General features: G+C 40.6%; 1 protein-coding gene across 20 annotated transcripts in view; it reads left to right on the top strand.

Moving 5' to 3' along the window:
• The window catches only part of GTDC1 (glycosyltransferase like domain containing 1), a 193644-nt gene that overhangs the window by 54438 nt on the left and 122895 nt on the right, over positions 1 to 16311 (top strand). For 18 of the 20 annotated variants that reach the window (XR_004752193.1, XM_035331015.1, XM_035331007.1 and 15 more), the window contains one exon: positions 1639 to 1849. Coding sequence is in view for 18 of the 20 variants with exons in the window: in XM_035331015.1 (XP_035186906.1) it covers positions 1668 to 1849 (182 nt within the window). In the remaining 2 variants the exon portion in view is untranslated. Of the gene's footprint in view, positions 1 to 742; positions 767 to 1638; positions 1850 to 16311 lie in introns of those variants that run through there. The other 2 variants (XM_035331012.1, XM_035331024.1) reach the window with 2 other exon arrangements.

The raw sequence follows: 16311 nt of genomic DNA, 5'->3' as shown, positions 1-16311 counted from the left end.
AAACGCCAGTGATTTCAAAAGTGTGATTCTGAAATTAGGTCAGTGGAAAAGAGATCAGAATCTGCCTTGCTACCTGCGAAGATGCAAACTCCAAACTGAAGAGAAGTCTGCTTCCAGAAGATGATTATTTTCCTTTTGAAAGGAACATATTTGTCAAAAAAATAATGTATCTGAAACAGCGTGGGGGAGTGAATAATAGAACAAATTAGAACCTGAATCCAGGCTGTGTTATGATGGGAACGAGCATGGGATACTTTCCTTCTTGCTCATTGATCTGTAATGACCCACGAGTTCGATGTCGCTGTTTTATCTTGCACAAGGATGGGCCAGTGGCTCAAACCTATCTGGAGGTCTCTTATATTTTGTCTTCTAATTAAATTTCTGCAGTATTTGGATTTTTGTTGCTGGCTAGCTGATCTTTTGATTGCTGCAAGGCACTTGAAGCTTTTAATTTTTCTAAAATCTGATCACAGCCAAAAATATCGTTTATGTGTATAAATATAAACCTGAACTTGATTTTAACTAAATTTCAAGGTTGAGATTGGAGATTGACTGAGAATTTGTGGGGAGTACATAGTTCTCTACTGAATTCTCACTTTTTGTCATCAGAGCCTTTGAGAAGATAAGAATTACAGTCTGAAACCACTCGAAATGACAGGTCACAACATGCAGCATCAAACAAGAAGCCCAAGCAAATAAGTTAGCGGAGAATCCTCCCTGGTCAGGGTACTTTGAGAAGGAAATACCAGAGGGGCAGTCACGGATGGTAAATACTTCTCAGGGTTTTGTTTTCAGCATTTTGATGTGATGGTGCTGGTCAGAGCATCTGAGCAGCAGCTTTTCAGCACCCCAAGTGTGTGAGTCATGAAACATGAGCAATAGTCATGGGGTTTTCATCTTTCCCTTCACTTTGGGCAACACGTTTTGCTTCCTGTTTGTCAGCAGCCCCGTGGCTGAGTGTGTGAGAGCTTCCTTAAGCCGGCACAGTTGTTCTCTTCCAGCCATTTTGGAGCACTGAGAAATAACGTGGTTTGCATCTCCTCTGGGGTCCGAGCAAGTTCAGGGGATGCAGCGGAGCCGTGGGGTGCTCAGACTGCCTGTCCCAGGCACAGTCCTTGGAGTTCCAGCCCTGGTCTGCTTTGCCTGAAATGTGTTGGAATTGTTCTTTGGCTTTTACCAGAGTAAAAAGTAAAGTAAAAGGGCAAAACCTATGTAGAAGTGAATAAGAAGCATTTTATGGATGTATCCTCTAACCTGTTGAAGAATGATGTATTTATGAGTGTGTAAAGCTACTGTTAAATATTTGATTGAAAACAAAACAAATACCATATTTCTAAGACCTGCACATTTTGGTTCCTTTAAAATTTCAAATGGTAATTTGTAATGGTTGAGAGTAGTAGGTGTGATAATGCTGTCATTAGAATTAAGCACCGTTTTTTGAAGTAAACCTATTAACCTAATACGAAGGATTAATTTCAAGGGAAAAATGAAGATACTGTAAGGCCTTACAATATGTTTCTGCTTTTTCCAATATCCTTTTCTTAAAAACAAAACCAAAAAAATAACAACAATAAAAACCACAAACAAAACAAAAAACTGTATTTCTAAAGTAAAGTATTTCTCTGTTGTCATTTTCAGACTCCAGGCAGAAGTGAAGCACTAGGAAGATGACTGTTCTTCTCATTGAAGCTTTTTATGGGGGCTCCCACAAACAGCTGATGGATCTTCTTCAGGAAGAGCTGAAAGAAGAATGCGTGCTCTGTACCCTCCCCGCCAAGAAGTGGCACTGGAAAGCACGGACTGCCGCTCTTTCCTTCATGCAGACAGTGCCAGCAAATCCAAATTACAGGTAACACAGGAGCTGAATAACCTCAAAGCTCAAATTACAGGGAGGCCTTCAACAAGGTCTCTTGAACTGAATCTTCACTTCTGTGCATGCACGTGTAGATGTAGAATACACAAAAAGAGACTTGCAGTGGACAGTAACAAGTTGGTCTTCTTGCTCTGATTTCTTTGGGTATAAATATGGAAAACGACCACAGTGCTTTAGAGTTTCTTAAAATACTTTGTCTTGCATTCCTAGTCCTTTAAAGTCTCCGGGAATGCACGTATACAGATATCTACTTACGTATATGTACATTTTATTTTAAAATTACCAAGTGATTTCAGAAATAATGAAGGGTTTAAACTGTTTTTCACTGATTTGGTTGCAAGATGGCACAGATGTGAACACTGCAAGTTTCCTTACTTGCCCTCCTAGTTTATCTATTAGCAAGTCTGATTTATCAGAGTGTACTACTCCGGCTGACCTAGAGGATTAAGGGAGTCATTTTATCTTAATGATTGTCCGGTTCTGTAACGCGCCAGCACCTGTAGATGTCAATTACATGTTTAAGGGGCAAATTTCTATCAGCTAGAACCTGGGCTGATAAAAGCAGGCTATTTAGGTCAACAGATAGCTATCACATAGCGAGAAGCAGTCACTCCAGAACCAAGCTGTCTTTAAAACCAGTAATTTTGTCTGCCCTACCTGATCAGTTGAGATGTGGTGAGATGATTGCGAGGCAGCGACGCCGTGCACGGTGCAGTGCGTGCACCACTGGGGCACACAGCACAGCACCACGGCCTCGGCTGTAAATCAGCACCTGGCTGACTTTGTGCCTGCATGGAGAGGCACTGTTGGTGCTCTGGGACGTTTCAGCACAATCACCTGCTTTTCAGCCACAGAATTAACTTCAGCAGGGCTGCAGGTTAGTCTTTGGAGCTGGGTCTGGTGTTTGTTACCCCAAAAAGGAGCCAGTAGGCATAACAGACCAGGGAAGCAATGTGATATTTTCAAGAGTAAATCTTGTGATGTAGAAGGCTGCGTTTGAACAGGGTTCCCCAACCCAGTGTTCAATCTGTTTTTGAATGCATGCTGTATACATGTCCACCTTTCCTCTTCCTGCTTCTGGCTTGCGTTTCAAATAAGCTGCTGTTCCAAGCCAAACATTACAATTATTCTTCCCGTTTGTCTCGCGCAAGGCATTTATCGTTGGTTTCATCTTGCTTTTCTTTTGCAACAATTTTGTTTTGGAGGAGTATATATGACAAACTGTTATGTAAATTTGTCTTGTATCACAACCACATCCTCCAACGCATCGCAATGTTATCTGTGTTCCTTCAAGGTCAGCAGCCCAAGCTGTCCAGCACTAACTGTATTAAACTAATCAGACATCACTCATAGACATACACTTCATTAGTTTAACTTACAGTTACATTGACCCAAGATAACTTAACTCCAATTTGTCAAGTAACCCACATCTTGGGGAAGGGGGAGAATGACGATGACTTTAAAAAAAAAAAAAAGGGGGGGGGGGGGGGGGGGAAGGAAAAAAAAAAAACAACAACCCAGCAGCTTGAAAACTCACTTGAAGTTAATAAACTTGCAATCTGTCATAGACTTATGTGCAAATATAACCTTTACTGACAACAAATAAATCTGATCAAACCAATAGTGCATCTTAAAGAGAAGAAAGCTTTTTTTTCCTTTGCTGATGCTGTTAGTGTTTGATTAGACAGAATCAAATAGTCAAAGTTCACAAAGATGCAGCGTTTAAAAAACGATATCAACCTTATCCTCAGCTGCGGGATAAAATTTTAGGAACCAAGGGCTGATAGGACTGGTGAGAGGAAAACTGATGAGAGGTACCTTCTACTTTGCTTGCACATTTTTAATGTTTGTTTTGTAATTGAATGTTTCAAGTATTTTATTAAATTGAAAGCATAAATGCATCAGACTACAACCTAATGAGGCTAACTACTCTCTCCGACTAGAAAAATCATTGATTAAAATTAACATTGATTCTTTTATTTCTAGCTTGCTAGTAACCATTTAAGATCTGCTTCCCAGACAGTAGTTTGCTTGTGAAGATGAAATTATCAAACTGGCAGGAGGGTATGTTTTGAATTACACATTTAAATATTTAAACCTTCTTGTGAGGTAGTGGGAAATAGCAAATCTACATTATTTACAGCATTGACGTTATTTGTAGAACAAAAAAAAAATTCTTCTCCAAGTGATGTTTTTTAAATACGCCATTTCATAAATACCTTGTTTCTGTTTGTGCATTTCATGATGCAGAAAGGTCACAACCATTTCAAGTGCAAACCCTTCTGGTAACTGTGCTGCCCTGCTGAATTTTGCTTTTCCAGCTGTACTTTATTTCAAGCTGCTGGTTTGTGGGAGAAGTAATGCTGATGGAAACGCGCCTGATAATTTTGCTCTGTGTATACAGCACATGGCTCTGTGTACACCTTTTAAAAGACAGATACTTCTGTTCGCATGAGGTAGTTACGTGAAGAAGGCAGCCTTCTTACTTTCCAGGTGAGGTTCGGTGCACTAAGTAACACCCTGTAAAAGTGCTTTTGGAGCAGAACACGAGCTGAACAGTGATAGATGTTAAATTGAGATACTCTGCAGTGACTGGTGAGTTTGTGATGAACGTGCAAATAGTTATTTATTGGCCAACAGGCGTGCGCTCCCTTGACGAGGCCCGGGATGGCCAAGTTCCTGCTGTGAGCGATGCGGCCGGTGTCTCGGTGTGCGGTGAGTGATGTTCCCCTGAAGAGTGAAGAGATCTACCCAGACTGTTGCAGGGAGTCATATCCTCACCCTTCAAGGGGAACACACGTATTTTGGAAGGTAGCAGAGACTTAGAATTTCTCTACAGCACTGCACAGATTTATATTGCTTCCCTGATGCAATGTGCTGTGTTTCTCCAGAAAATGTTCTTGTCTGTTCTCATGGCTTCGTTGTGTTGTTAAACCACCTCCCGTCTTCATTCATCTCCTTAAAGGAGGACGGATGCCCTGATGAGTGCGGAAGATGAACCACGCAATGCGTGCCCTAAACTCAGCAGCCAGTAAGCAGCTTTTCTAGGTGGCATGTGTAGCTGGTAAACCTGATGTGCTCGAATATAGAGGGATGTACTAGAGCCACAGAGCGTTTCTCTGAGCTTTCTTGAATTGCCCTGCAGAGGAGACTCACGTGATTTTTCCTTACTGCCCTGATTGGAAAGGAGATGTCTGTGCGGGGGCTGCGTTAGGATGAGGAGTTTGATGCATTTGGTCCAACTGCAGCTTTTCAGAGCCTCCTCCTGTTGGAAAGGGAGGAGACAAGGACTTCTGCAACTCATCTCTCCTTTCTACCACTTCCCCTGCTATCTCTCTCTGAGTAGTAGGAGCAAGATGGTTTTTGTCTCTTCTCCAAATTTTTGGCTTCTGAGCAATTGTGAAATTTTTCTCTGGGATTTGTGATGCAGTCCTGCATTACGCTCCTTCGCCCCAGGAGTCAGAGCAATGCTGCCTTTTCTAGGTGGCAGTTTCCAAATTGCAGCATTTGAAACAGGCTGAAAAAAGGCAGTGTTACTGCCTGCTTTTTCTAAAAAACTTTTTTCCAGCAACCCCAGAATTTTATCGGTTGAAGGAATATCATCGTCTCGTTCCATAAATTAGGGAGGTCCGGCACAGAGTCGTGACCTCCTCCGTCAGGCTGCTTGCAGGCTGCGGAGCCGATGTGTTGTCTGCTTTGTCTCCCAGCTTGCTTCAGACAGCTTAAACTCTGTGATAAATGTAGATGTGTGATCTTGTTGAAAATTGTTTTCCATAGCACATAATGACTTTCCAGTTATTCGAAGAAGCCTTTAACAAAAAAGATTTTTTTAAAGATATTTTTTTCCTTAGTTAAGGAAAGTTCTCAAGTTTGAGAATATTATTAAAATATTTCATGAAACAGTAAATATTAGTTGCTTTTCCTTTTCTGTAATTTTAATCTTTATTATCATGAAATAACTTACAAATTTAAAATAATAAAGCAATCAACGTGACACACAAGAAAAACACATTTTTGTTTCGATAGAGGCTATTCTCTGTAGAAAACGTGATCCAAATACAAAAAAGTTAAGAGTAAAAGGTTTTGATTTGAAAACATAAAGACTAAAGTGCATTGTAGCTTCCAGTTTGTTTTAATAGTACTGCTAAATTATTTTCAAAAAAAAAGAAATATATATATATGTAAATATAAATATTATGTGTTACATTCAGTACTGCCCCCCAGGTAGCTGTTCATATGAATAAAGATTTTATTTGTAACAAACTCTTGCCCTGAAATACCTCTAGGGTAAATGTTAGTATATATATGCCCCCTGATACTTGACAACTATATTTTAAAGACAAACTCTATGCTTTTTACATTTTACAAAAGAGAAACAAAAAATCATTGTTTCAATTAATAGAGCTCTGAAAAAAATGTGAGGGGTGTGGTGGTGAGCCATGTGTATCACATTCCAAGAGTATATAACGTAGATGTGTGCGTGTTGGTTTGGTTTGTTTTGCTTTTAAAATAATATTTTAAGATTACCAGATTGAAGGTTGTTTCTGATCTGCTTTCATTCTTTTTAATAAGGAAAATAATCAAGCATGCGTTATTATAGAGTGAATTCTTTGCTAAGTGGTGGACTTGTGGTGTTGAATATTGAACGCTTTCTGATCGTGATCCTAAAATCTTGTATTCCGGTGAGTAACTCAGTGTACGAGCAATCCCACAAAAACATAGCACAACTTGCACGTGTGAGCACTAGATAAATTTGAGTACTTGGTACTTTAAAGATACATTCTTTTTTTTAAAAAAAACAAAACTGTAAGTAGTAAGTCCTGGGGAAGAAGTTGAAGATTGGAATTGAAGCAAGGCAGTCAAATTGCAGGCATTTCTTTTAAAGCTCAATACACAGATGCCCATTTGTGCTGGAACACTTCTGTCTTACGTCTGTATCTCTGTACGTCAAATACGGGCATCTTCTGTGTGGGAAGAGGAATAATGTTGCCCAGGTTAGCGGTCCTCCCAGCTTTTGGCCCTAGGAAGGGTCAGGTAATAAATTGTGTAGTAGTATGTTAGTTAAATGAAATATAACCACATACCTAGAAGAGTTTCTACTTGATAATTATTTTTGCATATTTTATGGTATGTTTGCTTCAGTAGGTGAATAAAAGTTGATCCTCATTTATGGTATCCCTTTTTTTTTCCCTTCTCATTGTGAGCTTAAGAAGCGTGTGTGAGCAGCGTACTTATGTCAGATTGACTTGGAACATACTGCTAGAGAGTAGGTTGGTGAATCATCTTTTGGACTTTGATGGGGTGACACAAAGGGGCAGAGAAATAAGGCAACTAAACGAAATAGCTGGTACCCCTTGAAGACAGGGCTTGGGTCCTGTCTTTGATTAAAAATAACGTGGGTGTAACTTCCTCATTTCTGTAGCCTCGTTGGAGGGTACAAATCACAGGGTGCTTACCTTGCAGTAGGGATGTACCAGGAATCACAGATCCCCTTCATTTTAAGGGGCAAAGTTTGCTGACAGACGGCTGTAGGAGACGCTGCTTCATCCCGAGTTCCTCATTCACACTCCCTAGCCTCATAAAGGGTCATTACTTCTTTCATTTCATTAGCACTAAACTTGATTTCGTTCCTTCCTTTCTTATATTTCTAGGGAAAAAAAATAATTGGTTGAGTTCACCAAGGTTAGTTAACATGGGCTTGTGCAAACACATAGACATTCCTTCTGCCCACGCTTTGAACTAGCTGGTTGTGAGCTAGCGGCACACCAGAAGGCCATATGGCCCTACCGGCGCCGTGTTGAGCCTCAACTAATAAGCCCTACCGAGATCCAAGACACAGGCGCCGTGTACCGAGCTGAAACAACTTGGTGACTTTTGACCAGAGCTGGCTCCTGTCCAGCCAGCTTAGTGTGTATGCGAAGGGCACATGCGTCCATATGGAAGCGCACGAAGCTCCGCAGCGTGTCGCAGATGATACCCTCCACTTTATAGCCCTGGATAATGGAGGTTGTCCCAGCCTGAATAAGGGGTGTGAATTCCTTTCTGCTGCGGGGAGCTTGGAGGCCATCTGATGCTGAGCGCGTGTCACGTGGGGACGTACGTGCAGAACGGGGCTTGGTGTTGTTAGCTTAATACCGCCCCAAATCTGTTCCGAAAACTTTGGAAAATATTACCACTTAAAGTAAACTTCTTCAGAAGAGTGTAAAATCTAATGTATTTGAGAATTATTTTTATCAGAATGCTGATATAAATCCATGCTTTGTTAAAGTTGACGAAAGAAAAAATCAGTTCACTTTAGTATATATATTTTTTTCATGGGTAGACAGTGTAAATTAAGGTTACTGCTCCGGTAAAAGGCTTAAGTAAAGTCTCAAGACAAAGTCATTTCATACGTTGAATAACACCACTGCTGTGTTCTGTCCCTGCTCAGGACTAGACTGCTAAAATTTTACTTTTCAGTATCCCAGAGAGGCTGTCGGAAAGTTTTCCTAAGTCGGCGAAGGAGGTGGGCTCTCCTTTGTTGGGCAGATTAATTACCTCGCTGCCGCGGTGCAGGGCAGCCAGAAGCAGAGTTCTGGTGCTTGAAGCCCTTGTGCACTGCGACGTTTTGAGAGTGAATGTTTTTATTCCTAGGTCTGGCAGTGTAAAACTGAGGGAGGGACGGGGGACACGACACATGACACCCAGTGACAGCAACAAAAAAATCTTTTGAGAAACAGGACAAATAATTTTGTAAGTAAACTACCTGAAATTTATTCAGGCAGACAGCAATATGATCTTAAACATTCACTTTGCATTAATCAACTTTGCCTCAGATAAAATCCTAGCAGATGGTAGCTATTCATTTTAAAAGTGACAGGTTTTCTTTACATTTTTTTTTTTTGGTGTGTAAACCCCCCACATGCACACTTCTCTCCGAAAAAAGTTTACTAGTATCATTTGCCCGACGTGCGTTTTTTCTTAACTGTGCTCCCGTTATTAAGCAGTTTCACAATTTGGATAGTTAAAAGGGGTTTCAGATGAATTTAAATCAAGGCTCCCTCCTTTGAAGTCGGTGGAAGTATATATGATCTCAACTTCGGCACAAATAAGATGAGAATGATTAACACAATGCAACGAGAGGTGCGGGAGCGGGAAGTAAGCTAGTTGCGATTGGTGCATGATCTATAGACAGTGCTAATGCGAAATGGCAGTTGTCCGTTTGATGTGTAAAAGATTTGCTGAAATTCCAGAAAAATATTCTGATGAGACAATGAAAGAACAGTCTGTTTTTTCAAACTGTAGCATGTGTTTTTCCTTTATGTTCTTGAGTGCCTGGGGAAATCCTTATTTTTCTTTCAAAAATGAATTTTACGAATCACCTGGAGAATCGATATTTACATTGCTAGCAGTAAAATGTAATGAAATTGTGCATTATGATTCGGTATTTCTGCACTTAGGATTTTAATGAGTATTTTATCTGTCCTTTTAAATGGTTGCTGCGCATATATTTTATTTCTAGATTACTTATAGATTACATTTCTATTTTCAAATAACAAATATATACAGTACTATATTATAAAGAATATGATGCTTTCTAGAATTCATTGTCATTTTAGTCCGTAACACTAATTTGATCTTCCAAGATGAAAGAAGCAGCTTTTGGTTTGTATCTAATAAAGAGAAAAATCCTGTTTTTTTTTTTGTTGTTGTTCTGTGCTGCTTTTTTCCTAATTTTTTTTTTTTTTTTTGTACCTATAAAACAAATAATACAAATTTTGTCAGATCCTTGGTTTGCACGTGATTTGGATTTATTGCTTTATATTCCGGTGTCATAAATAACTAGCTTTCTTAATGGGTACTTACAGCTTGGCTGAATTTTGTGAATTATTTATAATAAAAAAGAGATTTTATGCAATGCAAACTGTTTGTAGCCAAACAGTTTGGGAGAAGATCTCCGTTAACACCGATGTTTTTTTTTTTCTTTTTGCAAGCGTTATCCTGACCCCCATGCACCAAAGGTCGCCTTTCCGTGAAACTCAGAGCGCCGCGCTTCAGGTTGCCGGGGCCGTTTCAGCTGCCAGTCTACAGCAGCCCAAGGATTCGGGAATTTAGTTAGGAAGGTTAGCGTGGAGCCAACGTGAAGAGGAGCTGGAGAGAAGAGGGCTGCTGGCGGGAGGCGTGTTGTGGTCGGATCCGCCACAGGACGGCTGCTGCCGTGCGGAGCAGGGGCGCGAGGCAGCGGAGCATCTGGAGGGCCGCTGGACGCGGCGTCCAGTTGTACCACAGGAGGTATCCTGGATTCGTCGTGACAACCTTTCAGAAGCTGGGGGTTTCTGAATGGAATGCAGATGAGACGACGTAAAATATTTGTTCATATGGTCACTTCTCTCATCTCTCAGTTTGTCACGGGATGTTTTTCCGGCAGCAGATTGCACTGGCTACTTAAGTGATGGAGGGAAAGAAAAGCCTTCAAAACCGGCTTTCTGAGCAGTCGCATTCTTTGTGCATTTAACGACTGTGTTGCTCAGCCCTAAGTGCTACCCTATTTCTTTCTTTTTTGTGTCAGCCAGTTCAGACCAAGGGCAGGCCTCGCTGCCGGCCCAGGGCCGCCATCAGGGCACCCCCCGTCACACCAGCAGCCACTTGCCTTTCCTACAGGGAATCCCCCTGCCGTGGGTACCGGGGTGGGTGGTACAGGCTGGGAGGACAACCAGTAACTTCTACAGCTTGGTCACGCAGCTCTGGGGTGTTTGTTAGCATCTGCTGGGGTTCCCCAGAGTTGCAGCATGCATTTTGAACGCTCTGAGCCAGCCCTTGGGATACTGAAAGGCTAAGGTAGGTCACTCCTGGGAGTGTGCTGAAAGGGTGATTTCTGGTTTTATCTCCTCCGTTTCTCTGTGATTACAGCCATTTACAGGACTGTAGTCTGCATGTGGCTACGTAGGCAGGTGATGGCTGTTAACAAGTGCTGCAGCTTGGTAGGGCTGTGGGGAGGCTGCAGGGAGAGGTGGTGCTCCTGGGCCAACATCACGCGGTGCCTTATTCAGTGTCCCCTGCTTCTTGTGCACTGAATGTCCATCAGAGGTGGCCTGAGTGCATCAAATACTTCCCAAGAGCATCTCCTCCTGGTTTAGTTTCATCTAAAAAAATCCAGTTCACGGCACTGGAGACCGCTCTGGTGAGAGCTGAGGTGCAGTAAGTGAGGGTGGTGGTTAGAGTCGCTCCATAAACACTCTTCTGAATCAAACAGAAATGCTGATCTAAACCAACCCATAAAATACTTGACTTTGTGATTTGTGATGTTGTTAATAAATATGCAGCATATACCTAGCCTGTAGTTTGATTATATGCCAAATGACGGTGCGTTGGACTGCATTAAATTTAATACAGACTTCTGACTCCTCCAAACTGTAGTTTGATCAATTTGTTGCCTCCTCCTCCTCCCTCTTATGCTAGTAAGCCCAAGTGTCTTGGGAATGATACCTGCTATCGGTATGCTTTGATTTATTATGATGATTAATTTACCCTCCTTTGGAAAAAACAAACCTAAGTAAATTCTGTCTATTCATTTGAATATCTTTGACAAATAGAAAGCAACCAAAAGGCTTTTCTCCTTATTTTATAATGAAGATTTTTGTAATCTCCTTATTTTCTTGGACACTATTTTCCCTTTCTTGCCTCTGTCCTTTGTCCCTGTCTTTTCCTCCCTCCCTCCTGCACATATAGTCTGACGGTCCAGTGGACACAGTCATTTTAACGAATGCTTTCCATTTCAGAGCACTAATTTTTTTATTGTTTATGTTTATAACCTTGCCGTCTTGTTCATCATTTTTTGGTTTAGCTCTCTTAATTTTACTTGTTGCGCACTGGACCTTATGTTTAATAGCAACTTTAAGAAAGAATGAAGGGAACATCAAAAGCAGATACGTGATTTTATTTTTTTTCAGCTGGCTTACTGCAAGAATTTATACCTGTTATCAATACAGTTTCTGGTAATTACTAGGAGGAAAGATATATCTAGAGTGGGCCTAACATTTCTCTGGCACCAATTTCACCGGGTATAACTACTTAAAATGTTTACGGATTTATAAAAAGTTTTTTTTAAAAAAAAACACCAAAAATGTGAATTATTCTAAAAAAAAAATGGTAGAAAATTTATTTAAACTATTTTGTTGTTGTTGTTGCAACTAAGCGCTATTCCTGCTATGAGTCTTGTTAATGTGTATTTTCTTCGAGTGATTTTTTTTAAAACATAACGTATTTTGCATATAATGAAGATGTGTGTCTATTTGGAATGGAAAGATCTTTTCCATGGAGTATTATATGAAGACATTTTTGAATGCATATAATGCTATGTATATTACATATGGGTGAACTAAAAAAAAATGGAGAGGAGTAATTCGAGAATATCTGCAATTTTTATTTATGTAAAAGAATATCCCATTTTTAATTAAAGATGGAATTTAAGAATGATAAATGGGACCATTATCTAGTAGCAGTTAGTTTGCAGGCATTTTTTCCTACTGTTCTGCAGAGTGCTGCAGGTTTGACAGTGCCTTTGGCTTTTGTGAACAAAATGCATTTCATACTTGTGACAGAACAGTTGTAACTCACTAAACATGAAACAGTTATCATATGTAGAGACATCTCTATGTTTAAACCCCGAGGAACAGAATTATTTTAAACTGTGCATATGCAGAAATTTCCTGGTAATCAATTTTATTAAAAACGTAGCAGCAGCTAAAAATTTTACATGCCAAATGCATTTGGAGAAATAGCGCTAAAGATACTAAAATTATGCAAGAAGACGAGATGAATTTCTGGAGAAACTGTAATGAAAAAGTTATCTTTTTATTTTATTTATTTTGTTTTGGAGGGAAATGATTCCTAAATTAACTTTAGGAGGCGAATTTCTCTTGTTATAGCTGTCCTGTAATAAATTGTAGATGAGCCAAAATTAGATGTTATTTCTGAAGGAACTACGCTACATCATACTGTTTACAGTGCCAGACATAACTTCTGTCTGCCTTGTAGCCATTGACAAAAAAGGAATGTGTGCTTTAGCCCTGTTTTCCTTCAAGTACGTCCAGTTCATCCTGACACTGGCAGAGGCTGATGTGGTTAGTAGGTAGAGTGGTGACAGGCAATGAGAGCAGCGGTTCCCTACAACCACCCTCGCTATTTTGCCCCATTTGGCAAAATTATTTTTGTCTTTGGTACCAGACTAGTCTTTTTCTTGTTTGTTCTTTTTTTATTATTATTATTTATTGACTTTAGGATGAAAAGAGCAGCCTCTAAATGAGTTTTTTTTTTTAAATCAGCTCCCTGCAAATCAGTACATGCTTTGGGAGGAACTTGAGCTCACCATCGGGCATGATGCACCTCTTAGTATGACCTGTAGTTATCCCAGGAGCAATTAGCAACTTCGTGCCTGCCCTGGTATCATACAGGTCATGCTGAATGACCCTGCTCTTTTCCCCTTTTCTCTCTGTTACTTTCACAGAGCATCAGTATCCTGACCGGGAGAGAAGTTCGTTTGCCTAGGGTCCTCTAGAATGAGCCTTTGTCTTTACAGGATCACTTTTGATGATGCTTTCAAGATACCAGTCAAGAACCCTGTATGGAAGGGGATTTGGTTACAGAGCTGTCTGCTCTAGACTTAACGTTACTGTCTACTCAAGTTTATATGGGTTGAGTCTGGTTTACAATAGTTCTTATGAGATTTCATGCAGGCCTTGCAGAGGACCTTGTGGCCCCAAGCTACTTTTGAAACAGACTTCACTAGTTTCTGTGGCTCTTGAGGTGTTCAAGTCTTAAGTGCTTCAAACACAGATCTCAGGTCTTACCCAAGACGGAAAATCTCTAGGAAGATGTCATAGAGAGGAGTTTTAAAACAGGACTTCTAAAACATTGTTTTCCAGCATTAACAGATGTATGGAAGGTCATAGACATTGTGAATTGCATGGGGTCTCTGGGGTTCAGTCATAGTAGAAGACGAGATTTATGGTGTCTCTGGCAGGCATTTTTCAAGAGACTGTTCTTCAATTATTTTTTTTATGCACATGACTCTGTTCTCTTGATGAGAAAAAAAAAAAAGTGAAGGATCTAAGAGCTTTCCTCTGCCTTCAAGAGATCCCTTGGTGGGTGCAAGACCAACATGTTCAGAGCTTGGGTGGAGAGGTGGAGAGAGCATCTGAGCGAGCAGGGAGAAGGAGTCGGTGGCTGAGAGGACGTTTGAGATGCTTGCTTGCTTCCTGCAATTTTAGGCTGCGTGAAGGATATTTCAGCTGCTGGGATGAAGCTCAGCAGCTGTTCTGCAAACTCCTAACAAAACAGGGGCCTGAATTTTCTTATCCTCAGACATCTGCCGCTGACCACAGATGTTGCTGGGGCTCTGCATTTCTCTTAGCCAGTAGTCTTTGCATTACGTGGTCGAGATACAGTAATATAATAATAACAGGAATGTTTTTTTTTTGTTGGATGAGATAGTAGTCAAAGATAATGTTGTTGCCTATTGCTTGACTATGAGTGAGTCATGAAGAGGAAGGTACAAAACCTGTGTGTGCATCACTTTGGTATTTGCCTTCCCCTTATCTCTTTAGCTCACCCTAGCACAGTACATTTTGGACCATACGTGTGTTCGTTTCTTTCGATTTCCATCCCAGCACTTGCTGTGGAATTTAAAACTGTAACTTTCTTAACTCTTGCTTGTAGTATCTTTGATGTTGTCTCTAAAATGCCAGTGTTACAAGGGGGTTGTAATGCGAGCTGCGGTGCATTGTAGGTAGAGTATTTCGTCTCTCTGCAGATTGCCAGTATTAAGTGCCAGACCATGCAAGCAGCCTTCTGACCACAAAGCCTGACCACGCTCCGTCTATTAGCTGTACTCCAGAAGTATTTGTTTAGTTTTCCCTCAGATGGATAACCAATATGGAACATTCTGTCCACAGAAGTCTTATTAAAGAGGTTAGAGCATCCTGCTAATTAGGAAAAACTAATTAGGCAGATTGTTGCGCCTGTAACCAGAACTTTATATTTTAATGGATTTGAAATGTGGTATATTTATTTTTCCTATTGTAAAATACACTTTTCTTTTAAATGTTTGGAAATAGTCTTCTTGAGGAGATTACTCAGAGTAAGAAAGCAGCAACATTCTAATTTTTTAATTTATTAGGTAAGCTCTTGACAAATATATGCTGTAAAATTGATGAAATCATTAATTTATTCCAGAACTGCAGCAATCAAAACTATTTTGTCTATTACCTTTCTCTTGGTGGACTGAAAGTTTCTAACTGCCCCAAAGAGGAGCTGAAATGAGTTCACAGGAAGAAACAGCAGAGTTTGTGGCTGCAGTAAAATTAGGCTTAGGTGGTACACACGTTCAGCAACAATTCTTTATCTCCTTCACGCTAAATTTCATTAGCTGCTCTTTCTCTGAGTTTTGGGAAGTTTTTCATGTTTAAAACTGAACTGAACCGATCTGCGAGTGCCCTAGCAACACTGTTTTGGACTTTCATTGTGTACAAACTGGAACCTGAAAATCAGCCCGTCCTCGGCTGTGGTGTGACCTGGAAGCAAGACAGTAGGCATTGGTTGACTTTTCAAGGTCTGCGTCTGAATTCCTGGCAGCGGGTGCGTTTGGGTACAGATGACTGGTGCTGAGGCATTCGCTTCATTTGCGAGGTGCCACGTGGAAAGCAAGGGATGTTTGTGACTGGGGGGAGAAGGTCTGACTCAAGATACGCTTAGCTATATGGGAGATGGATTGCTCTTTAATGGCTACTTTTGAATGTTTTCCCAGCTACACCCTGCTCTGAACTTTAATTAGTATTAGCATTTTTTCAAACTTGTCAGTCTGTGTTTTGTGAAATGCCTTGGCTTGTGGAGAAGCCACGTAGCCAGGAGCTGTGGGCAGTAACCTTGCAAAAAGGCGTGCAAGACTTGTTTCTCTGCTGTCAGCCTCTGCCACCACCAGACCTTCTATATTTGCAGGACTGTCAGCTCTGGCTTTGGCAAGTCAGATTTGTGTTCAGCATCTCTGATGACCTGTAGATTTGCACCCTTTCACGTTTCTGCAGTTTAGTCTTCAGCATAAAATCTGGTCTATTATCAACCAGACAGGTCTAGGTAGTTAGCATGATGTCATGTCTCTTAAGCAGTTTATGGGACAAGGATGAAATTCATGGCAATAAATATTTTAGATTGTTTTTGTTTGGCTTCTTAAACAAAATAGTTTCTTTAGGTGAGAGGTTATTTTGCATGTGACTCTGCTGTATGATATATCGGTGGTTTTAGTACATAGGATGCTTCTCTTCATGTCACAGGTTGAAATTGCTACTTGCAGTTAATAGCTCTGCAGATTCTTGTTTATTTACTGGTCATTCTTCTGAAGTGGATGACTACTTTAGCCTTTAGTGATTGGAGGTATTCTGGTCCTCCATGTGACTGTGCAAATA

Source organism: Oxyura jamaicensis, chromosome 7 (genome assembly GCF_011077185.1).
Source record: "Oxyura jamaicensis isolate SHBP4307 breed ruddy duck chromosome 7, BPBGC_Ojam_1.0, whole genome shotgun sequence".
NCBI classification, from domain to species: Eukaryota; Metazoa; Chordata; class Aves; order Anseriformes; family Anatidae; genus Oxyura; species Oxyura jamaicensis.
This window is presented reverse-complemented; position numbering and strand designations above follow the sequence as displayed.